Source organism: Sciurus carolinensis, chromosome X (genome assembly GCF_902686445.1).
Source record: "Sciurus carolinensis chromosome X, mSciCar1.2, whole genome shotgun sequence".
Classification (NCBI taxonomy): Eukaryota; Metazoa; Chordata; class Mammalia; order Rodentia; family Sciuridae; genus Sciurus; species Sciurus carolinensis.
In genome coordinates, this window is record NC_062232.1 from 109,589,168 (window position 1) to 109,615,768 (window position 26,601).

The 26,601-nt window shown below is 37.1% G+C and overlaps 1 protein-coding gene across 5 annotated transcripts in view; it reads right to left on the bottom strand.

Moving 5' to 3' along the window:
* Positions 1-2,283: 2,283 nt before the first annotated feature.
* Positions 2,284-26,601, bottom strand: part of Enox2 (ecto-NOX disulfide-thiol exchanger 2) — a 333,888-nt gene continuing 309,570 nt past the window's right edge. For all 5 annotated transcript variants that reach the window (XM_047536718.1, XM_047536717.1, XM_047536714.1 and 2 more), the window contains 5 exons: positions 18,484-18,665; positions 16,280-16,387; positions 12,853-12,961; positions 8,908-8,993; positions 2,284-5,039 (listed from right to left, as the gene is read on the bottom strand). In XM_047536718.1, coding sequence (XP_047392674.1) covers positions 4,908-5,039; positions 8,908-8,993; positions 12,853-12,961; positions 16,280-16,387; positions 18,484-18,665 — 617 coding nt within the window. In that variant the 3' untranslated portion in view covers positions 2,284-4,907. The remainder of the gene's footprint in view (positions 5,040-8,907; positions 8,994-12,852; positions 12,962-16,279; positions 16,388-18,483; positions 18,666-26,601) is intronic.

The following is a 26,601-nucleotide window of genomic DNA, read 5'->3' on the forward strand; positions in this document are numbered from 1 at the left end:
AAAGGCCAGGAAGATGTTATGGATCTAGGGATAAGGGAGATGGAAGGTCCCTTTGGCCTCCTTCTTAATGGGTTGTGATCTATTCTGTGATGAGAGAGGGAAGAATTAGAAGGATACTGAGATTATATAAGAAGTGAGCTGAAGGAAGTTTTTTACCTGTGGTAGGCTTGGGCCAGCATTATCTACCTCTGCTGGAGCATTGGTACCCAAAGTTTTTTGAGCTAATTGGTCTCATTCTTCTTTTACATCCCTCTCATACTGTAAAGGGAGCCTTGCAGTAGTTGATGTGTTGTTAATATGACTATTACTTGAATATCAGTTACAGCTATTTATTGAGCTCTTTCCCAGGCATAGTAGTGGCCACTGAAAAAAATCTCATAAATGACTCTTTGAGCAAAATATACACGGATTTCCCCAATATAGATGAATGAAAAAGGCTTAGAGAAGTGACAGTGTTAGAAAGTGACCTGGAGTACCATGGTATAATAGAAACAACACAAATTGAAGCCAGACCAACTTGGATTCAACTTCTAGACTTTGTCACATATTTGCTGTGCACCTTGGGAAAGAAATTTAACCTTTTTTGTTAAATTTTGTTTTATCCTCTTTTCCTTCTCTCAAGCTTCCTAATATTTGTGTTCCTCCCACAGCACCTGGAACATGACTGTTGTTTAGCAGGCTTCCCATCAGCTCTTGATGGAAGGGTCATATTGGGTTTGCCTTTGAATTTCTAGAATCAAGACCTGCACCTATCAGGTACTGTATAGTGGTACTTGAATGAACAACTTGGGATTTATAATAATACTTACCAATTAGGTTGATATGAAGGTTAAATATATCACTGGAGCAGAACATTTTGAGCTTGCAGTTGGAAAGATCCAAGATTCAAATGTCATCTCTGCTTCTTAAAAACCTAAGTAAGTTACTTTACACCTCAAAGTCCCAGCTAAAATAGAGGCCACTACTAAAATACTTTTCACATTGTGGTAAAAAAATAAATGAATAAATATTTGTCTTTATGCATCACTCATCTATCATCTATCTATGTCCTGGTTTTTTGAACTCGATACTCAATGTTAACTTTTATTATTAGTAGTAGTATTTTATTATTATATGGAATGAAGAATGCTATACAAAGACTCATCTACCAACATTTGCTGAGCACCTAAGATGCACCAGACTGAGAATGTGGCAGTTAATAGGACAAATGTGAACCATGATCTCATGGAACTTGAACTCTGGGGGCCATGTTGGGGCATGAGATTAATAGCTGAGGTCTCAAGAGCAAGACATCATTACCACCTTATCCACACCATTATGGTTGCTCAACACGGAATAATTTACACTGAGTTTTTGTGACTTTGGTTAAAGGATAAAGGATTTGTTAAAAGCTTGTTAAAAGCAACCCCCCTACTAGTGATTGAACCCAGGGGTGCTCTACCACTGAACTACATCCCATGTCCTTTTTTAAATTTTGAGGCAGGGCCTTGTTAAGTTGCTGAGGCTGTCCTTGAATATGCCATCTCCTTGCCTCTACCTCCTTAATCACTGGGTTTAGCTATGCTTCTATCCTCTGGAAAGCAAGGGCCAGCCACACTCCTTTTGTATTCCCCAGTGCCTGTCAGTGTGTCTGGGACAGAGGAAATATTTGGAATACATTTGAACAGTTGAATTTCCTTTGTTGAGGTCCAGTGACATGATATAGCCCCACAGTCCTAGGTGTTTAAAGTTGTGGGTAAAGGTCATGAAGTTTGGCTGAATCATAATCATATTTATGCCTCCTTTTTGAGAATTCAACATGTACCAGGGGCAATTTACAGACATTGTCTTGTTGAACTTTTACTACAACTCTATGTGGTAGGTACTAATTCTCCTTAATTTTGTCTATAAGGAAATTGAAGCTCCCATTATACCCAAGTAACCTGCCTAAAGACACATGGCCAGGAGGTGACTTTGGACAGCATAGCTATATACTAGGTACTCAACAGATGGTAGCAATTGTGGTAATAAATGAAGCTGGATCTATCTGATGGATCATTCTAGGCAGTGGAAAAATCTCAAGGGCTCACACAGTTCTACTGAGTGAGTCAAACGTTCTTGCACATATATACTGTCTTTTCAAATAGTACCATTTATTCTATGCTATATAAAACATTTGGGGACCAAATTTATAAAAAAGTCTCTATATAACTTGAATACACATATGTGTCTAATTTTCTCTGAAAAATAACTTTTTTATTCATATTGAAGTTATTTAAAAAGTAACATGGCAATATTAAAAGAACTAGAGGTGTCATGGGACTAGGGAGAGAGATGAAACAAACATTTTAAAATAAAAGAAAGCTTCTGTTCATTATTATCTGGAAAAACTCAGCTACTCTTCCATAAAAATAACAAAACAGCAATATTTCAAAATTATGGTGGAACAACAGAACAATAAATAGTACTGAGAATTTTTAAGGAAAAATAACTTCATTAATAGATCTCTATGGTGAATGGAAAGGATTGAGTGATGCTACATGCTGCAATTTGATTATGTATTATAATGCAAACACACTTTACTCTTAAACATTTTAACAACTCTAGATTACTATATTAGGGTTCTCCAGAGAAACAGAACCAATGGGATGAATACTATATGCAGACACACACACATGACACACACACACACACACACACACACACACACACACACACAAAGATTTTAAGGAATTGACGCATGCAAATGTGGAAGCTTGCAGGTTTGAAATTTGTGGGCTACCAGGCTAGAAATTCTGGCAGGAGCTGATGTTGTAGTTTTGTCCGATAATAGCCTGGAGGTAGAATTCCTTCCTCAGGGGGACTTCTTAGTCTTTTTTCTTAAGGCCTTTGACTGATTAAATGGGGCCCACCAACATGATAATTTACTCAAAGTCTACTGGTTTGAATGTTCATCATATCTAAAAAAATACTTTCACACCACCATATACAATGGAGCAAATGGCTAAATTGATGCAGAAAATAAACCATTACAATTAGTATACTGAATCAGGCTGAAAGGAGCACATCTGGACTAGACTGGCAAGTGTAATAGAAACACACTTTGCAATATAAGTGAAGGACAGCAAGGTGTTCAGGCGTGACATCTGTTGCCTTAAAATTTAATTTTGCCTGACTTTTTTAAATAAGAAAAAACTGATAAGTTGGAATTTTCCTACGATTTCATTGATATCATTAAAATTAGGCATCCTAGATGCCCTGAGCTGATGAATCAAAGCCTTCCACAGCATTGATGACAGAGATGCTAGTAAAGAAGCTAGCGTAAAAATAACCCTAGCTGCCTGCCGGGGCCACCGTGGGGTGCTTGAGCGGAAAGCCAACTTTCAGCATGAATGGGCTGCTGGGGGAATGCTATTTCTAGTTGTCAAGCCGGTTTAGCATCTTCTTCCAACATTGTGGCAACTGAAAGAGAGAAACTGAGATCTACTAAAGGATCACTTAGAAAGCAAGTCATTCAAAACAGAACACAGAAAAGGTATAAAAAAAGAGAATATTTATCTTTTAAAAATACAACTTTGAACACTACTGGCAACTCATTTACAAAGGATTTGTGTGAAATACTCTGTATTGGCTCTTATTCAGTGCATTCTCTTACCTTCAATGGAGCTCAAGGGAGGGCATGCTTGTGCTAGTCTAAGCACCAACATCACTACAAGAGTAAATAAATAAAAGACCATCTCTGTCTCAGAATATTAACCCCAAGCCCCTTCCTTTCCTTTCCTTTTCTGCCAAGCAGAACTTCCTGAATGGTCCACCTGCACTCCACCATTGCAATCTGCTGATGAGCACCACAGACCTGGAGGTGTCCCTGGCAATCAGCACTCCATGTGGAGCTCACACATTTGCAGGAAGCCTAGTACACCCTGGCCCATTATTTATTAATTATTTCATTACTATTAATACTCATAACAACTCTTTACAAACATTCAGCATGAAGTAAATATAGTATTTACAGCAGTACACAGTTTGCAGTTCAACACACTGACAGCAGAAGAAAAGGGACCAACAGACTGTAAGAAGGCCAGAGGGGAAAGGATATTAAAATAAATCCCTTCTGCTAATGCTTGCATGTGTGCACGTGCCCACGTGTGAGAGTGTTTTAATTCATAGAAAACTAAACATGCCCTCCTTTAAAAGCAGACTATTTACAAGTGATTCTGAATAGCATGAACACATGCTAGTCATACTGGATACTTGCTTTCTGTGAATACATCTAGGATTATTTTTTAAAATTCTGAAATAAGACCTTTAATCTATTAGAGAAAATAACTTTGGAACATCTGTCAACTTTTGGTTCATAGTAATTTTGCAAAAAGCCACAAACCATGCTTTGTCATTTCAAAGGTAACCCTGGTTAGGCACCTTCTAGAAGACTCTGATGTGTCTACTGGGGCTTGGAAAGACAATTGGCAGTTACACAGAGTATTTAGTGCTCCTTTCATTCCTTTTACCAGCAGCAACATCAATGTGAACAAAAGTCTGGAAACACAAATTACATACAAATCATCAAAACATTTCAGTTAACAGTGCTTAAAAAAATACCAAAGTCTACGACAGTAGTACAGACACTGAAAACACACCGAATACTCTTTAGCCTCAGGACTTTTTCAATACAACTAATAAGAGAAGACAACTAATTGCCAGAAGGGGGAGGAAGTTACAGCACTTGAGGTTTGAGGCAATTTCTTTTTAGGGCCTGTAGCTCGAGGTGCTGTTCTAGGATCCTTATTATAACTCAAAAGATATTCCAGGAATGAATTGACAAATTTAAAGTAACATCTACTTGAAAACCATTGAAAATACAAATCACTTTCTATACTTGTCCAACACGCATTTATTTTCAGGATCCCAAGTTGTTAGGTAGAAATTCAGGTCAGTTTCAAGCCTTCAAAGCCACAGAATTTCCATCTCTTCTCCAGGCTGGCTCCAACTCCTGTCATTTCCTGCTTGAAGGTATGCTGGAGTCTACTCATGAGACATTCCACATCACTGGTGCAGATCTGTGGAACAGAGAGGATATTCTCTATTCAAAACCAATTTCACATTCCCAGTATGGTTCTTCTTTCCCAGTTTTGCCTACGTCAGAATGCTGGTGTGCATGTGTGTGTTGGGTGTGGGAGGGTTAAATTCTTCCCCCTCCTTGTGTATTTGTGAGTGTTGGTAGAGTGAATTTCAGGCAGCATTGTTCCTCTGCTGTGACCACCAGACACAGTCCACTGAGCTTGCTATTGAAGAGAGCTGGTGTAAGTTGCACGGAAAGGTTTTGATGTGTAGCCAGCTGAATGATGGGTGCTCTGTGCTGGTGATGCTATGTGTAGGCCAAGTCTTTGGGAGAGGAGGGAGGCTGACATGGCTGCCACCAGAGCAGAATTCTTCACACAGGCATTAGCTGAAAAAGTAACAGGAATGGGGAATGTACTGTGTTTCTACTTCCTCATATTTTCTTTATTTTCCCACTTAACACATATGTGTGCCTGCATATGCACACATATACCCATCAACACAAAAACTAAACTTTTGACTCCTTTCAGGCTTGTTTTGGGAGATCACCATTGCATTAATAGCCACCTTCCTAACCGTGAACCTGGGCACCAGGGCTTGGCTGAAGAGCACCAAAGGATCCTTAGAGTTGCTGGCACAACTGGAGATGGAGGGAGGGAACCCCCAATTCTCTTGACACCACTGCAGGCTCTCATTGGGAGGCCTCTGACACTACACTGGCAAGAAGCTGCTAATGAGGAACTGTGCCTAGGCTAGGAGTGAAGTCATGCCTTCTTCCCAGTGCCAGGAGTAGACTGGATCCAGTTAAGTGAAAGAAGTACATTGCAGGGTATCAGAGAGAGCAGAATCCCAATTCAAGAAAAATAAGCAGATAATATTTATTGATAGATACATATAAAGAGATACAGCGTATGTAATGGAGAAGGGTCTGAAATATATGCCAAACAGTTAGCCCTTGAAGGGCTGTTGATCTAGTTCAGTGGTAGAGTACTTGCCTAGCATGCACAAAGACCTGGGTTTGATCCCCAGCGTTGCAACAACAACAACAACAAGCAAACAAAAAAAACAAAAAATAAACTGTTAATCTTTGAGAGGTGGGATTGTAGGTAACTTTCCCTCTGCTATATTGCTATTTTTGCTTCGCTTTTAAAGAAAATGTTATGTATTATTTTGTGAGTTGAAAAAGAACGAGATAATTTTTACTGACATGCAATTCTATTTCATGCCATTACAACTGACCACTTGGTTTTGGTAATCCCATCCCACTCTCCCCTTTACTATCCAATGGACTATTTAATTGCAGAATAGCATGAGGAGGGAAATGAGAGGGAAGTGCTAGCTAAAACTAAAACAAATGCCATCATGGACTATATATCACCACAGTTACAATATGGTTAGAACAATAAGATTCCCAAATGGGCCTGTGTCTTCCTTAAGAGGACATATGCTTAAATGGCTTAACATTTTAGACATCAGAGTGTTAGGAATCTGCATTCAAATGTCACTTCCCAGGAGGCCCAGATCCTGTGAAATAGTGAGTAAAATCCATGAGCAGATTTAACCGAATGCTGCTTCTGAAAAAAATGTATCAAGAACTTATTCATTTTTTGTAGTCAAGATACCCCTCTTACAAACCCATATAAATACAGTTATCTCTTACTACACAAAGGCACCAAAAACATTCACTGGAGAAAAGATAGTCTAATAAATGGTGCAGGAAAAACTGGAAATCCACATGTAACAAAATGAAATTAAACCTCTGTTTCTCACCCTGCATGAAACTCAACTCAAAGTGAACTTAGGCACTAGATCAGAGACCCTGTGCCTAATATAAGAAAAAATAGGCCCAATTCTCCACCATGTTGGCTTAGGACCTGACTTCCTTAACAAGACTCCTAAAGTATAAGAAGTGAAATCAAGAACCTATGTGAATGTATGATTACAAAAATGGTATGCCTCTACTTCATGTACAAACAGAGAAATGAGATGTATCCCATTTGTTTACAATAAAAATAAATTTAAAAAAACAATAAATGTGATGGATTCAATCTAAAAAGCTTCTTCTCAGCCAAGAAAACAATCAATAATGTGAAAAGAGAGCCTACTGACTGGGAGAAAATCTTTACCACATGCATGTCATATAGAGCATTAATCTCCAGGATATACAAAGAACTCAAAAAACTTAACACCAAAAAAAAAAAAAAAAAACCAAATGACCCCAATCAATAAATGAGCTAAGGAACTGAACAGACACTTCAAAGAAGATGAAATACAATCAATCAACAAATATATGAAAAAATGTTCATCATCTCTAGCAATTACAGAAAGGTAAATCAAAACTGCACTGAGATTCCATCTGACCCCAGTCAGAATGGTAGCTATCAAGAGTACAAGCAACAATAAATGTTGGCCAGGACATGGGGAAAAAGGTACATTCATACATTGCTGGTGGGACTGTAAATTGGTGAAACCATTACAGAAAGTGGTATGGAGATTCCTCAGAAGACTCGGAATGGAACCACCATTTGACCCAGCTATCCCACTTCTTGGTTTATACCCAAAGGACTTAAAATCAGCATACTATAGTGACATAGCCACATCAATGTTTATAGCAGCTCAACTCACAATAGCTAAACTATGGAACCAACCTAGGTGCCCTTCAACAGATGAATGGATAAAAATTGTGATTATATATATGTGTGTGTGTGTGTGTGTGTGTGTGTGTGTGTGTGTGTGTATATATATATATATGCACAAGTATATATACACACACACACATTGGAATATTACTCAGCCATGAATAAGAATGAAATTATGGCATTTGCAGGTAAATGGATGGAGCTGGAGAATATCTTGCTAAGCAAAACAAGCCAACTCCAAAAAACCAAAGGCTGAATGTTTTCTCCGATATGCAGATGCTAACTCAGAATAAGTGGGGGACTAGAGAAGAATAGAGTTACTATAGGTTAGGTAGAGGGGAGTGAATGGAGGGGAGGAGGCATGGGGGTAGGAAGAATAGTAGAATGAATCTGACATTATTACCCTGTGTACATATGTAACTATACAACTGGTGGGATTCTACATCATGTAAAATCAGAATGAGAAATTATACACCATTTATATATGCTGTATCAAAGTACATTTTACTGTCATGTATAACTAATTAGAGCAAATTTAAAAATTTTTAAAAAGAATCTCCTCTTGCCTTTAAGGGGCATCTCTGACTTCCTAGCAAATTAGCTCTTCCCCTTGCTCCAGATGCTCTGTGAACTCACCAAAAGGATAGAATCCAGGGAAGGAAATGGCCCCTGAGACCAGATGTGACCAAATGTTCAGCTTATGGTTTCATCTTTTTTTTCTCTTGGTCCCTGCCTTGATTGTTTCATAATAGGTAAGGAAAGTGGTGATGGAGGGAGGGGAATGGTACTAAGACTTTCAATTTTGAAAATTAACATTTGCTAATGGCCTGAGGCCTGGAACAAAAGTTGGATGGGCAGGAAAGCTGATCATGGTTAATTTTCTGGTTAATTTGCAGCTTATGTATAAATTAAGAGAAGGGAGGAAAATTTTTCTAAGATTTATCTTGGAAGCAGTATGGCCAACTCGTTCAAGTCTGCTTGAGACTTCTATGGATTTAGCACTGAAAAGTCTCAAATCCCAGGATCTGCCCCCTCAGTCCTAGGTAAACTGGGACAGATGGTCATCCTGCTCTAAGAAGGAAACTGTACACCGAATCTCTGTGAGACAGAAAGTGATGAAAAGTTTTAGAGCAATAACGAATAGCTTATTTATGCTTGAGGAAAGTAAGGTCGCCTGCTCACAGAGAACCCTACATCCCCTGGCACCTCCCTTTGGGCCCCCACATACCTTATTATCAAGACGATGCAAGTAGGAACAGATGTATTCAATGCTTGCTCCAAATGGGTGAACATGAAGGAATGTGGAGATAATCCCTATAGAGGCAATACCCCAGAGGTTACACTTGAGCATAGTATTTCTTAAGATTTGATGTGATAGCAAACTCTTACACATAACAACATGTACAATATCAATATGCTGAGCACTAATCTAAGTTTATATATATTTTACTCAATTAATATCTATATTTTTTGGTACCAGGGATTGAACCCAGGGGTGCCTAACCCCTGAGCACATCCCCAGCCCTTCTTATTTTATTTTGAGATAGTGTCTTGCTATGTTGTTTAGGGCCTTGCTAAATTGCTGAAGCTGACTTTGAATTTGCAATCCTCCTGCCTCAGCCTCCTGAGTCACTGGGATTACAGGTGTGTGCCACCATACCTGGCCTTATTTAATCTTTATAATCACCCTGTGAGGTAGGTAATGCCATTCCCATTTCACAGATGAGGACACTGAGGCACATAAAGTTTATGCAACTTGCTCAAGATCACATAGCCGTTAAATGACAGAACTGGCATTGAATTCAGATAGTCATTCTTAATCACTACACATACTACCTCTTACTATACTGCATCACATATAGAAAAGCTGGCATATAAAGAGTCACTTCCATTATCTGTGATGGCTAAGGCCTATTAGAATTCTAGAATTTTACAATGAATTTAGATCGTGCTAAGTTTTTGCAGTTCCTTCATGTGGTCTTTAGGCTTTCGGCTTTTTGGTGTAAATGATGTCTTGCTATTGTGGAAATCATACACATCATGTACTTTGCCTGATTTAACTTAGTGCTTCTTATAAGAGAATCTGATTAATTGTATTTGGGTTTATTTTGTGAGTAGCTCTGTAAAGAGAATCCAAACATTTCCTTTGTGGCTGACTTAAGTGGTCACAAGCATTTTGTGCATAGAGCACCATATCTCTTAATGCAGCAGAATTCTTTTTATTTTTTATTTTGAGACAGGATCTCACTAAGTTGCTGAGGAAGGCTTTGAATTTGTGATCCTCCTGCCTTAGCCTTCTGAATTGCTGGGATTACAGGTGTGCACCACTGTGCCTGGTAATGTAGCAAAATTCTTACAGCAGTTTGTAGGAATGCAAGTGATTTCTACTCAGACTAACTCTGGGGTGATTGGCAGCTGCCAAGTGCCTTGATTGTTTTGGCTTTCAGATTATTATTCTAATCTTTGTCTGGCAAACAGTGGAAAAATGTGTTCAAAAGCATACTATTACTTCTTTAAATTATTTTGAATTTGCCTTCTTTTATATGGTCTTTGGCACATCAATAATACCTAAAATTGGGTTTGCTAAAAACTGCCATGAAATAAAAGTGAAATTCGATTTGGTTTATAAATTATATTTTTTATGTTCCTTTAAGAGACTTACAAAGAATGGCATAAGTTTAAATTGTACCTCAAAGTTCAGTCAGTTCTTTACGAAACTTCTCCAAATATTAGATGGCAAAGGGGTGGGCTGGGAGACTGGGGAAAACTGATGATGGGGCTCAAAATCTGTTCAGAACAGATGACATTATTAACTAACATTACTTTATTCTTAAATGACAAGGTAAATTGAATTTCTAATCACTGCTTCTAGTTGAGAAACTTAAATTCCAAAGAAGACAGTCCGTGTTCCAAGAAATTCTAGATGTCATGGCCAGGAAAGACTGTCAAATGTCAAGAAATAACTGTATAGGTTCAAAAACACTAAGCAGTTTTTGAGTCCATGTCCACCGAAATAATTTTAAAACTAGATTCTTTCTCTCTGCCAGCTCAAGACTATGTTCTTTAAAAACAAAACAAGAAACACTTATTTTTAAGAATCTTTTTTTTTCTAGAGCTATCCATCTACAGAAGCTTCCTTGTACCCCAGCACTTCTCTGGGGTCTCCCTGTTGCCACGCCAATGTGTTAAAAACACTGAGGTGGAAAGTATTAAAAGTTGTCACTTTTCTTGAAGAATAAACATCAGCTCCCCTTGTGCATCTTTATCAATGTATCAAAGTGCTAAGTCTGAGTATAACATCCACTACCAAAGGAGGTAAATATATCTTAAAAATATGCAGTTGCCAATCAGTGTGGAAGAATTTGGAGACTGGGGTGGGGCTGCTGTGTGAACTAGCTTTTTAGAGGACGGCTGGGATTAACTATCCCTTCTTAAATGACTGAATATTTTAGAACCTCAATCTGCCATTGTTCTCCAAATGGAAAGTCAATGAGCATTTGTGAATACACTATAAGTGTAAAATGGTTTCCATTTACTAAGGGCTTACTATGGGCCAAGTTCTGTGCTAAGGGGATTTAGGCTAATTATCATATTTAATAATCACAACTGACTTTTTTGGTATTGGGAATTGAACCCAGAGGCACTGAACCACTGAACCACATCCCCAGCTTTTTTAGAATTTCTAGAGAAGTAGAGTGTCATTTTGTATGCTAATGAATGACTGGTGGCTGGGGTCCCTTCAATAGCTTCGAGGTCAGGGTACCAGGAAGACCAAGGCATGATTAGAGGGTTGGAACTTTCAGGACCTCCCCACCAACAGCCCCCCCACTGTGCCTATGCAATGAAACCACCATAAAGATCCCTCAATTATGGAGTTCAGAAAGTTTCCCAATTGGTGAACATAAGATGCTGGGAGGGTGGCATGCCCAGAAGGGGCACAGGAGTTCCATATACTCTCTCATAGTATCTTGCCATATGTATCTCTTAGGTTTGGCTGTTCCTGAGTTGCATCCTTTATGATAAACTGGTAATAAGTAAAGCACTTTCCTAAGTTCAGTGAGTTGTCCCCCTGCCCCTGGGGGACAGGGTCATGGGAACTCTTGACTTTCTAGCCAGATCAGATAGAAATGTGGGTAACAGTGCTACGATTTGGATCTGGAGTGTCTCCCAAATGCCTATGTGTTAAAAGCTTAGTTCCCAGCCCATTGCACTATTGGCAGGTAGTAGAACCTTTAAGAGGTGGGACCTGGTGGGAGGTCTTCTAGTTACTGGAGCATATCCTTGAAGGGAATATTGGGACCTCAGCACCTTCCTTTCCATTTTTTTTTTTCATATCCTGCCCATGAAGTGAGGGGTTGCCATATACTGTTGCTATGATGTGCTACCTTATCTCAGGTTCAAAATCAATGAAGCCACCTAATCATGATCTGAAATCCCCCAAAAGAGTGAACCAAAATAAATATATCTTCTTTTAAAGTCGATTATCTCAGGCATTTGTAACAGTAAAGAAAACCTAACACTTTTGGGGACCCAATATTTGAGACTGCTATCTAAAGTGAGGGAAGAATTATGGAACTGAGTCTTTAAACTAGTGGTAACTTTAACTAGCTAGTGTCATATTTGAATTGAATTGAACTGAACTGAATTATAGGACACCCAGTAGGTGTTGGAGGGTTGGATAAGTACTGTTGGATGAGACATCAAATATTTGCTGTCAGGAAGTATAAAAACATCCTCTCATTTGGAGTCAGAAGTGTCATGAATAAAATGTCCCAGCCTGTAGCCTGGAAAACTTGAGAGGCAGACACTTGCTTCTGAGGCTCATCTGGCAAAGCTCTTTGCCCTGCAGCATCTGCACTAGCCCCCTGAGTGGATATGAGAGGGCTTAGCTATCCTTGCATAGAGATTTAAAAAATATCTACAAAGTGCTTCTCCAGCTGACCCCCTCTTAACATAATGCTCATACTGACACAACTTGACATGGCTGTGCTACAGGAAGCTTGGAGAAGGTTGGGAACTGCTCTTACAATTTTTATGGAAATTTGTACTAGTTCTTGCTCTACTGTCTTTAGGACTCTGGGTTCTTACTTGGCATGTGCTTATAAATCTTAGGTAAACACCTCCCCTCCTCCACTGGATTCTATGGATTGTACGTATATGTTAGCTTCCTTACCCACTAGTAGTGCTTCCCGTTCAGATTTGATAGGACTGCTATTCATGGTCTTCTCAAGAGGGTAATCGCTTTCCTGGCTTGATGCACACAGTCTAGACGCACAGTTTTCCTGAGGGAAGAATGTGATTCCTGGGTCAGTTCACCAACTTTGGCAATGGAGTTGGTTTCAATTAATTACCCAACAGATTAAAATCTTAACACAGGTCCATAAAAGCAATACTGCACATGTTGGGTTATAGAATGAGAGGGAAAACAGTATAAATTATAAAAGCACCAGAGATATCCAAAACATCATTACATGGCTTCAAAACACAGAAAAAGTTAAATAATTATCTTCAGCTTTTTCCCTGCTTTCAATATTCTTGACTATACAAGTAATCTGGGGAATGAGATTTAATATTTATTGTGTACTAACTAGATGCCAGGTACTGTTAGATATGTATTATCTCTGCTCTACAAATGAAAAAAGTAAGTCTGGAATAAATTACGTAAGTTGGCTAAGACCACATTGCTAGGAAGTGGTAGAGTCAGCATTTCATTCTTTCACAGTCATTCATTGTTAAGAGGATCATTTTTTAAAAAAAAAATTGTATGTTCCATCCATGAATGGAGATTTTGTAATGTAGCTGATCCACTCACAGGAAACCAACTATTGGCTTTTGAGCTAAAAATGAGAGCCTCTATCTATTGACTAGTGACTCCCTCTCTCCTGTGTGATAAAGAAGTTATCACCTAAAATACTCCTAACTTGACAGTAAGAAATCATCAAAAATACAGTCAGTGACCTTCTCTGGTGAAACATTGTTCTGTCTCTGAGTGTAGCTGGTAGCTTATGTGAGACAAACTTTAGGTGAAATCCATCACTCCCAACTGTTCATGGATCTTTCTTTGGGTACTGAGAACAACTTTTCTGTGGTACATATATGAAGGAAGAGGCATGAGAAGAAGGAATAAATGAAATAGTTGTTTCAGTCTCATTGCTTTAGTCCTTTACTTTTGTAAAAGAAAATGCTGGGGAACTGCTCCTTGGGGGGCAAATGATGGCTGACTCGGATGCTTTGTCACTTCCTCCCTTCTACAAGCCCTCGGCAAGGACAGGATTCCTTCTGTTTTCTTTAAAGATGTCTTCAAAGCTTCCTGGATGCTGTCTCTGAAGTAAATGAATGGTCTATGTTGCCAGACATGTTGTTTTGTGGATTTACAGGCTTCCTGACCACAGTCAGAGGGGAACTCTTTCTTGATGACCTATTCAATCTTTGGCCTTTAGAATCCAATCCAGGCGGTAACAATTATGCCAAGTTTGATTTAAACCCCTGGTTCACTTTTAAACCACAGGCTTCACATCTGCTTCTAACCCCCTTAAAACATAAAATGATCCAGTAAGCCATTTCTTAAATGTGAGAATTTAATGGATTGAGGTTGATTTATAAGATTTGAAATTTCCTGAGAAGTTTTAGTCATTTTGAATAGAACCATGGACTTATTGAAGCCTGATTTCAATTTTAATATAGCTGGTGTTTAAAATAATTAAAGGTACATTGAAGGGATGCTTATTACCTTGAATTTTATTAGCAGATTCAAAGTGCTAGTTCTATAGACATAAGTCTCATTGTTATATTGCAAAACACTGACAATAACTCACACTGTGGCTTACCGTCAAGAAACCCAAACAAAAACAACAAAAAAAGATCCCTCCTCACCAAAACTTATTGCTTTCCTTTCAACCTGAAATTACTTTTGCAGTCTAATGTGATGGTACTTTGCTTCCTAACCTAATTGTGTCAGGTTGAAATATTTGGCCACAAATCAGCTTCCCAGAGAAGATCAGTTTATAATGAACTGTCATGAATTTCTCTAAAAGAAGCTTTGCTTAAAATAACAGGAAAAACATATTCTGACTCACTGTTTTTGATTATCACTTGGATCTCTCTCCATGTCCTCTTTAGCTGCCACTTCATGGTGTATTCAGTTTCAGAAGAGGAAACACTTATTCTTGGCATAATACGGCAAGTTTCTTCTATGCCATTTGACCTATTGTTTTTGTAAATGACATTCTTTACAAAGCAGAAAGCTGCTTATACTTAAAATGCCCTTAAGTCAATTTGTGATGTCAATCCTCAAGAGTGATTCTAAGCATAATGTCATTAGTTTAAACTTAGATCTATTTACGGCTTTCTGGATACACACTCCAGTTCAAACAGAAAGCAAAAGTGAGCTATGTAGCAGCTCTGGGACAATTTAGAATCTCTGATAGTATGAGGAAGTCCTGATAAGTAGAACAGCTTTGGCACTTTTCAATTAAATGCTTGATAAATGAATTTCTCTGGGATTGTGCTCATTTCTTTAATTGCACTCACAAAACTGGAAAGTGAGTTGGTTTTATGATGTGGAAGAATTAAAAGCATATTGCAAATGGCCTCCAGAAGAAAACACTTTCAATCATTTGCTTCAACTATACCAAGGTTGCCAGTTCCTGATGGCACTCTGGGGGACATCACTGTGCTGGTAAGCACACCAGGGGCCTGTATGCACTGCATCTTCCTGAGCTAAGCAGAGAAGATAAATAGCAGGAGTTCTTGAGAAACTGTATTATTGTTGGTTTTGGATTCATGGTCCAGCTCCTAATCATTCCCTTCCTTCTGAGACAGTAAATCAGGCAGATTGGGTCAATGACCCTTCTTTTTCAGAGAATAACTTCAGCTGAATATTCAAGTACAGAAGGCATTGGAGAGGTATGACAAGGAGGCACCTATCAATAGACTTTATACACCTTGAATAGAATGGGCACCTGACTCATGATTGTGATGTACTAATCCATCCAGATGTCCTCAGTGGTGATTCTTATCACAGCTTGCAGGATCTCTCTTGATAAAGTCTCATCTTGCCTTCCATGATGCTATTATCTAGCTGTAGGGTACCGTGTCTCTTCATTCCTTTCCAAGGTTTCCTTCCTTTTGCTGTTGGCTATTAATTTAACTTATGGCTGTTCATGATTACATTGGATGGACTCTATGCAAAGAAATGTTCATGTTCTAGTTGCACATGTGTTTCTTCCTTTACTGAAATGCTCAATTAAAGGTACTTTTGTGTCATATGAACTTTCTCCACATTGCTATTTGCTTTACAGGAAGAAGCAGAGAAGAGGTGTGCACACTGGTCTTCTCCAAAAGGGAAGACTGAGGAACTTGAGGGATGGACTGATTTTTAGTCATTGTAAAATATACCATACAGAACCTTTAGAAATGGCAAGGACTCAGCTCTAAGAGCAGAACCCTTGATAAAATAATTATTCTGGAAAGGTACTTTTAATCCCCAACCTGTCAAACATTCCATATTGATTTCTATTGCAAAAACTTACAGAGCTTATTCATTGTTATGAGAAAAGGGGGAAAGGGGCAAGAGAAGGGGTTCACTGGGACTCTTGTACCTTTTCTTTAAGATTTTCCAACATTTTCTCCACCTGTAACTTGTCATCTTTGATTTTTTCAAGTTCAGCTTCTTTCCTTTTGTATTCCTCTTGGACTTTGAGGAGATGCTACAAGAAAGACCAAAGACAATCAAGTCTGTAATTAAAAAGCCACACTTCACTTAAAATTCCTGGATGAACTTAGATATCAGGAGGGGCCAACCTCACATTCTTCCAGTACACAGAATCCTTCTTCCATACAGAGATTTGGAAAATCAAGACATTTTTCATTTAGTTATTTTATCTGGCTAATATGATTTCCTTTGAACTTGGCCCTGAGAAACTAATTGATCTAGTCCCTTAACTTCTTTCTCATTCTGGCCAGTGGTAAGGCTTTGGTACAGTTAATATTGTATGGGCAATAGCTTGATTGCTTCATAGATGTGAACTTAATGTTGTCAATCATTCTTACAAATAGCCATTTGCCAAAACAGTTTCAATTTTTATGAAGAAAGCAGTAAAGAATCCAAATTTCACATATGTTCATTTCTATGTTGGTAGATAAAGAGTTGGATTTATCATTATTAATAATTACAATAAATACTATTTATTGAGGTCCTAATATATGCTAGGCATTGTGCTAAGGGTTTCATTTGCGTGAACTAATTTAAGCCTGAGGCTTAGAGAGGTTAAGTGGCTTCCCTAAGGTCATTCAGATAGGAAATGGCAAAGCTAGATTTAAACCAGACCAGGTCAACCCCAGAGTCCATATTCTTAACCACCATATTATATTATACATCATTTGAGACAAGTTGGGAGAAATTTCATAATTGCTTAGAAGGCTATTTTCTCTATAAAAAGTAATCAAAATGAGTGAAATTAATTTTTTAGGAGAAAGAGCTTTAAAAACTCACTGAAGTATTTGAAATGATGAAATGAAAATGTTTGTCATTTTCATTTTGCATTTAAGTGGCAGAACTGTTCTTATGTGCAACGGTTTCAAAATCAATATTAGAGGGAATAAAAAAATGGCAAAATGTTTCCAAAGTCTTACTTTTCAAAAGCTTGCAAAAGACCATTGGGAGGTCAAAAGCACAGGGTACAATGTACACTGTCAAAGTTCTTTGAAGATGAGCAGAGCGAACACATTTTTTTGTTAGAATGATCTCTGACATAATTTATGTGTTCCAATTAAACTCCATGATGACAATGAAAGGATGGTAAGCATTACTTTATAGATTTTGTTAATAGGAAAAGTGAAATATTAATGTGATATTACTTGTCACACAAGAAGACAATAGTGGCATTAAGTAGTAATACAGGGCTGCTAGTGCCAGAAGAGACTCCCTGTTCATCAACTGTGATTTCCAACAGGAAATTAGCTTTGCCCTAGGTAATTCTGAGGCACAGAGTTTAAAAACTTCTTGGTCAATTTAAGTTGTAAGGAAAATGGTTGGTGGTCTGGCACAACAGAAGAGGATAGTACCCTTACTCAGAAGTAATACTCCTTTACAACAGTGAAAGCAGATGTTGATATCTTTTAAATTGTAGGCTCACTCAGGTCACAGTTATACCAAACTTCTATATATTGAGCATTTGCTACACAATGTTAAATCTGAATGCAACTGGAGTTGAATGTAATTATTTTACTTTTATATTTGGGATTATGTGCGGGAAAACTCATTCAAATAAATGACTGTGAAAACAAAATAAAACCACAGAGAATGAATTATTATTATTCACCCATAGCATTGATACTTACAAAACCATAATGTCCCCACTTCCAACCAAATCAAAGATAGGATTCTTGTAATTTCTTCTAAAAGTCTGTATTATATGTCATCCATCAACTACATACTTATTCATTGGCACTTTTTCATATCTAAATAATTGAGGTTCTTCATAAACATCCCAAGGTCCTATCTAAATACTTAAGTACTTCTGAAGCATCAAGAAAAGATTAGATTCTGTTCAATGTAGTTTTAATGTTAAGCATTTCTCACTGAATGCTCTTGTTTGAAAACTAGTGATTCACTGCTATGTCTGTATTAACTAGAATACCTCATTAACACACAGCACATGTACTTGCTTCCTCAGTCATGCAGAAACTATAACATCAACAGGAGTAAGAGGTTTGATATCCTATTTACTTGCAAGGGGCCCTTTTACAAGCAAGGAGTTAATGGTATTGTTCCAAAAAGTGCAGAAAACAAATATGACTGTACCTGTTGCATTCCTTGTAGGGCTTGTTGCAAGAGTTTTAGTTGTTGCTCCTTGTTTGGATCATCTTCTCTGTGGGCTTTGCCTTGTTCTTGCTTGAGCAGTTCTACCTCATTCCGATAGGCATCGAGCTGCCAACGGAGGCTGTCATTTTCTTCCTTCAGAGCCTCTGCCTGTGATACTAAGGCTAAATGATTAATGGAGAATGTTAAAACATGTCCAGATTACTTTTGGGGTGTACTTGAACATTATAAAAGGTTGATATTTTAAATTAAAATGTATACGTTATCTTATACTAGATAAAGGTGCCAAAAACATATGTTGGAGAAAAGGTAGCCTTATAAACAAATGGTGCTGGGAAAATTTGAAATCCACATGTAGAAGAATGAAATTTAACTCTTATCTCTCACCCTGCACAAAAGTCAACTCAAAGTGGATCAAAGACCTAGGAATTAGATTAGAAATGCTGCACAGGCTAGAAGAAAATGTAGGCCCAACATTCTAACATGTTGATTCAGGGACTGATTTTCTTAACGAGACTCCTAAAGTGCAAGAAGTAAAATTAAAAATCAATAAATAGGATGGGAAAATTAAAAAATTAAAAGCTTCCTCACAGCAAAGGAAACAATCAAGAGTGTGAAGAGAGAGCCTAAAGAATGGGAGACAATCTTTGCCATCTACCCCTCAGTTTGGGCACTAATATACAGGATATACAAAGAACACAAAAAACTTAACACCAAAAACCCCACAAATAACCCGATGGGCAAAGGAACTCAAAATACACTTTACAGAAGAAATACCAACAGTCAACAAATAAATGAAAAAAATGTTCAACATCCCTAGCAATTAGAGAAATGAAAATCAAAACGACACTGAGATTTCGTATATTCCAGTTAGAATGGCAATTATCAAGAATACAAGTACATCAATAAGAAATTAATTTTAAAAACTATGGGTAAATGGTAGAAAGATTGATAGAGGGAAGGGAGCAGGGGGTGAGGAGAGGGAAAGGGAAGGAATCTGAAATAGAACAAGATATATTCCATACTTGTATAATTATGTAAAAATGGATTCTACTGTCATGTATAACTAAAAAGAACCAATAAAAATAATACAAGTAACAATAAATGTTGGTGAGGATGTGGGGGAAAGGATACATTCATACATTGTTGGTGGGACTGCAAATAGGTCCAACCACTCTGGAAAGCAGTATGGAGATTCCTTAAAATCTAGGAGTGGAACCACCATTTGACCCAGCTATCCTACTTCTCAGTATATATCCAAAGCATTTAAAGTCAGCATACAACAGTGATGTAGCCACATCAATTATTATAGCAGCACAATTCACAATAGTTGAGCTATGGAGCCAACCTAGGTGCCCTTCATCAGAATGGGTATAGGCCAAGGAGTGGGATAGCTGGGTCAAATGGTGGTTCCATTCCAAGTTTTCTAAGGAGTCTCCATACTGCTTTCTAGAGTGGTTGCACTAATTTGCAGCCCCACCAACAATGTATGAGTGTACCTTTCTCCCCACATCCTCGCCAACACCTGTTGTTGTTTGTATTCTTGATAATCGCCTTTCTAATTGGGGTGAGATGGAATCTTAGGGTGGTTTTGATTTGCATTTCTCTTATTACTAGAGATGTTGAACATTTTTCCATATGTTTGTTGATTGCTTGTAGATCTTCTTCTGTGAAGTGTCTATTCATTTCCTTAGCCCATTTGTCGATTGGATTATTTGCATTCTTGGTGTAGAGTTTTTTGAGTTCTTTATAGATTCTGGAGATTAGTGCTCTATCTGAAGTATGATTGGCAAAGATTTTCTCCCACTCTGTAGGCTCTTTCTTTGCATTGCTGATAGTTTCCTTTGCTGAGAGAAAGCTTTTTAGTTTGAATCTATCCCAGTTATTGATTCTTGCTTTTATTTCTTGTGCTATGGGAGTCCTGTTGAGGAACTCTGGTCCTAAGCCGACATGTTGAAGCTCTGGACCTACTTTTTCTTCTATAAGATGCAAGGTCTCTGGTCTGATTCCAAGGCCCTTAATCCATTTTGAGTTTAGTTTCATGCATGGTGGGAGATATGGGTTTAGTTTCATTCTGTTGCATATGGATTTCCAATTCTCCCAGCACCATTTGTTGAAGAGGCTATCTTTTCTCCATTGCATATTTTTGGCCCCTTTGTGTATGAGAAAATTGGCCTATACCCAAAGGACTTAAAATCAGCATACTACAGAGATACAGCCACATCAATGTTCATAGCTGCTCAGTTCACAATAGCCAGATTGTGGAACCAACCTAGATGCCCTTCAATTGATGAATGGATAAAGAAACTGTGGTATATATATATACAATGGAATATTACTCAGTCATAAAGAATGATAAATTTATGGCATTTGCAGGCAAATGGATGAAATTGGAGAATATCATGCTAAGTGAGATAAGCCAATCTCAAAAAACCAAAGGACGAATGATATCACTAATAAGTGGATGATGACACATAATGGGGGGTGGGAGGGGTTAGTGTTAGGGTTAGAGTTAGGGTTAGGGAGGAGGTCAAGAATGGAGGAAGGAAGGACTGTATAGAGGGAAAAGAGGGGTGGGAGGGGTGGGGGGTAAGGGGAAAAATAACAGAATGAATCAAACAACATTACCCTATGTAAATTTATGATTACACAAATGGTATGCCTTTACACCATGTACAAACAGAGAAACAACATGTATCCCATTTGTTTACAATAAAAAAAAAAGAATGGGTAAAGAAAATGTGGTATATATACAGAATGGAGTATTACTCAACCATAAAGAGGAATGATTTTATGACATTTGCTGGTAGATGGATGGAACTATAGACAATCATTCTAAATGAAACGAGCAACTCCCCAAAAATTGAAGTTCAAATATTTTCTCTGATATATGGAAGCTAACCCAAAATAAGGACAGGTGGGAAAAAAAAGAATAGAGAAAAGATCACAGGAGGAGACAAAGAGGAATGAAAGGAAGGGAGGAGGGATGGGATAGGGAAAGACAGTGGAATGAATCTGACCTAACTCTCCTATGCACATATATGAATATATCATAGTGAATCTCACCATTATGTACATCAAGAAGACACTACTTTAAAGAAAACCTATAAGTAAACAGCAGAAAGATCAGTAGAGTATAGAGAAGGGAACAGTTGGGGAGAGGAATGGAGAGGAAGGGGAAGTACTGGGAATTGAAATAGAACAGATTATATTCCATGCTTTTATAATTATGTGAAAATGAATTCTATTATCATGTATAACTAAAAAGAATCAATAAAAATAAATTAATATGCATAAAAGGCAAATTAGTACAACAACTTTGAAAAGCAGTGTAGAGATTCCTCAAAAGACTAGGAATGGAACCACTATATGACTTAGCTTTCCCACTCCTTGGTATTTAGCCTAAAGAACTAAAATCAGCATACTATAGTGATAAAGGCACGTCAGTGTTTATAGCAATATAATTCACAAGAGCCAATTTAGGGAACCAGCCCAGGTACCTGTCAACAGATAACTGGATAAAGAAAATGTGGTATATATACACCATGGAGTTTTACTAGTTATAAAGAAGAACAAAATTATGGCATTTGCAAAAAAAATGGATGGAACTGAAGATTATCATGCTGAATGAGACAAGCCAGACATAGAAAGTCAAGGGTAAAATGTTGTCTCTCATAAGTAGAAGTTAGACCAAAATAAGGGAAAAAAAGAGGGAAGGTAGAAATCTTGTAAAAATAGAAAGGAGATCAGTGGAGTAGGGGAAGGAGATAGAGGGTGAGAGAGGAGGGATGGGAAAAAAGAGGGATGATGGAATGAAATTGACCAAATTATGCTACATACATGTACAAATATAACACAGTGAATTTCACTTTTATGCATACCTATAAAGAACCATTTTAAAAAACTATAAATGAATAAAAAGAAGACCAGTAGAATAAAGGAAAAAGAGCAGGATGGGGGAGGAATGAGGGGAGTGAAAGAAGAAATAAGGACTAAATTAGAGAAAATTATATTCCATTCCTTTAGGATTTTGTCAAAATGAACCCCAATATTATACATAACTATAATGTACTAATAAAAACAGTTTTTAAAAAGCCTCTTGATGAGGAACTTTAGGTCTAAATTGGCCACAATCACAAGAGATGGACACAAAATCCATACAGACTAATTTTTGTAAATGAACAAGAATTCTAACACATGAGTCCTCATCATAGTTCAAATTCTTCACCCACAAATATAACTAAGATATATTTCCAAGTAAGATCAGGTACTTTTATTTGAAATGTATCAAGTTATAAGAGTCTTATAACAAGAAAGTATAGGACTAATTGCCTCAAACTGACAACTGCCTACACAGTAATTTTACTGAAAGATGTTTTTAAAGAATGTAGCATTGACTAGTCTTACAGAAGAAAAGTAAATGCATAAAGTAAGACATAAGATTTCCAGTTTCTGGTCTAGCATGTGAGAAGCTTAAAAGTTTCTACTCTGTCTTAACAGGAAATAAACAGTTGAACAAACTGAAAAATCAATAGCTCTTCTTATATCCTTCAGGGGAGTGAAGTCAAAGGGCAAACTGCTGCCTCCCAAATTGGAGATACAGACAGACAGTCCTACTGAATCATGACTTATAGAACCAGAAACTCATGAGCAGAAATCTCCATGGGAATCAGTGTCAACTTAGAAAAACAAACTGTAATTGACAAATTATTGGCGACTCAGTGTGGACAGTCTGAGTTAAAAACTCTGAAAGGGTGGGGGATACTCTTTTGTAAGTTTTATCTCCAGGAGCTCTACCAGTTCTCACAGCAAACATCAGAGAAAAATCTCTTTATGCTTCTGGCAGGGGAAAGGAAAAGAACCATTTTGAAATTTGAAATGTCAGAGCATTCTGTTCTTATTTACACAACTTGCTCTTAGGAAAAACTATTTTTTTTCCAGGGCCTAAACTGCTGGGATTTTAAGAGTCTAACATACCTGGGGCAAGGGAAATACTCAACTCCAATCCCTTCCAGCCATCCTGTCCCACCTACAGATCAGGGAAATAAAACTGAGAAACACTGATGAAGTCCACAGTCTGGGGACACAGACTCACCAAAAGATGGAGGCTTAATCATAGAACTAGAAAATGTTTCTCCTCCTCTTAACACAAATGAAGGCCTATTTGCTGGAGCTCCTTATACTCAAAATATCATGTCTGGATTCTAACATACTAAATGGCAAAAATATGTTTGAGGTTACAGAGAAATATCAGTACAGACTCAGATATAGCAAAGGGAGCTGGAGTTATCAGTCTGGCAACTTAATAAAAAAAACCTCTATGGTTAAGGGGATCAGTAGAAGAAAGGGGATAGGATATGGGAAATGGAGAGAGAGGGAGGAGGTGCTGAGGAGAGATATTGATCAAACTATACTGTTATATTTTTTTCATGTATGGATATATTATAACAAATTCCACTATTATGTACAACTATAATGCACCAATAAAGAAAAACGAGGAAAAAACCCTATGATTAATATATAAAGGGCTTTATTGGAAAAAGTAGATAGCATGCAAAAAAACATGAATAGTAGAAGCAGAAAGATGGAAATTATAAGAAAGAATCTTTAAAAATACTAGAGATCAAAAACTGTAATAGGAATGAAGGATGCCTTTGTTAGGTCAATAGTAGACTGAATATGGTTGAGGAAAGAATCTCTGAGCTTCAGGATATGATAATTAAACACTTCTAAGACTGAAAACTTGTCTTTGTTCATTTGGGCTGTTACATAAATATCAAAAACTAGGTAGATTAAAAAAAATTTACTTCCTATTCTGGAAGCTGGGAAGTCCAAGATCAAAGTACTAGTAGTTTCAGTGTCTGCTGAATGCCCAATTCCTGGTTCATAGATTGGCCTTCTAGCTGTATCCTCGTATCAGAAAGGGGCAAGGGAAGCTCTCTGGAGTCTCTTCTATAAAGGGTATTAATACTATTCATGAATGCACAGCATCTCCCCAAAGTCCCACTTCCTAATATTGTAACACTGGTGATTAGGTTTCAGCATGTGAATTTTGGGGGATACAAATAGCTATACCATAACAAAAGCAGAGAGGAAAAAAAGACTAAAGGAAAAATAACAGAATATCCAAGAACCATGGGAAAATCACAGCAGCTATAATCATGTATGATGGGGAAACAAGGGGATAAGAAAGAAAGAAGCAATATTTGAAGCGATAATGACAGAATTTTCTCAAATTAGTGTCACATGATCGAGGAAGCTCAGAGAACACCAAGGAGGATAAATTCCCCCCAAACCACCCCTATACATATCACATTTAGATTTCAGAAAATCAAAATAAAGAAAAAAAATATTGAAATAAGCCAGAGGAAAACAGCACCTTACCTATAGAAGAGCAAATATAAATATTAGATCTGGCTTTTCAGAAACTATGCAAACAAGGAAAGTGGAGTGAAGTATTTAATGATTAAGAGAAAACCTATCAAACTAGAATTCTGTGTCTTGTGAAATTATTCTTCAAAAGTGAAATAAGGAGAAATATTTTCTCAGAAATACAAAAACTAAAGGAATTTATTGCCATTAATCTTCCTTGTAAGAAACACTAAAGGAAGTTCTCCAGAGAAGAGAAAAATGATATAGGTCCTAAATTTATATCTGCATAAAGAAAGGAAGAACATAAAAAATGAGTAAGTGAAGGTAAAATAAAAACTTTTATTTTTCTTATTCTCAAGTGAGTCAGCATGTGACTGTTCAGAATAACAGTAGCAAAAAATGTTTTCAACTATGTATACTTAGTATATGTGAAATAAATGAAAGCAATGATACAAAGGATTGGAGAAAAGTGTTAGGAATATTTTGTTATTGTAAGGAACTTGTACTATCCATGAAGTGGTGTAGGTTATTTGAAAGTGGACTTGAATTACTTGTAAATGTAGAGTGAAAAATTTTAGGGCAACTACTGAAAATTATGTAAAAAGAAGTAAAATTTATATGCAAAGAAAAGGAGAAAACAGAATAATATAGCATGCTTCAATTAAAACCAGAAAAGACAGAAACAGTGTGAAGACAAAATAAGAAAAAGAATATGGGTAACCAAAAGAAAACAGCCTTCAACATGGTTGATATTTATCCAACTACACCAGTAGTGACTTTAAATGTCACAAAAATACACCAAATAAAAGATAAAGATTGTCAGAGTGGATCAGAAAACAAGAACCAAGTATATGATCCATAAAAAACTTTGAATGTAAGACCATATGTAGATTCAAAGTGAAGAGTTAGATAAAGGTATACCATTCTAATACTAATTAAAACAGGGTGGGAATATCTATATTAATTTCAGGCAGAGCTGACTTCAGAGCAAGGAAGAAAATGGATAAAGAGAGGCTTTATATAATGTTAAAGGTGTCAGTAATCCAAGAAGATGTAACAATCTTTAATGTGCAAGAGGCTAGCAACAGATCATCAAAATATGTGAGGCAACTACTTATAGAATTTCAAGGAGAAATAGATTAACCTACTAACATCCCACTATCAGAAATGGACAGTTCCAGAAAGCATAAAATTAGTAATAACAGTTGAACTCAACAGTACCATCAATCAACTAGACATAATTGACATCTATAGATTACTTCATTCAACAGCAGCAAATTACAAATTTTCTAGCTCTCACATGGAATTTTTGCTGAGAGATCACATGCTAAACCATAAAATACAGCTTGAAATCTTTTTAAAAATGGAAATCATGCTACTTATACCACAATGGAATTAAGACAGCCATCAATAACAGAAAGATAGTTGGAGAATCCCCGAACATTTGAACATTAAACAGCCTACTTAAAACAAGTGGGTCAAAGTAGAAATACCAAGAGAAAGGAAAAAAAAATTTGGAAGTAAATGAAAATGAAAATACAACTTATCCAAATCTGTGGAATGCAGCAAAAATGGTACTTAGAGGGAAATTTGTAGCACTAAAGCCATATATTAGAAATGAAGAAATATAAAAATCAATTATCTGAACTTCTACCTTAGAAAATTAGATAAAGAAGAGCAAATTAATCAAATCAAATATACTTTTAGTAAGCAGTTTGGTAGTTTCTT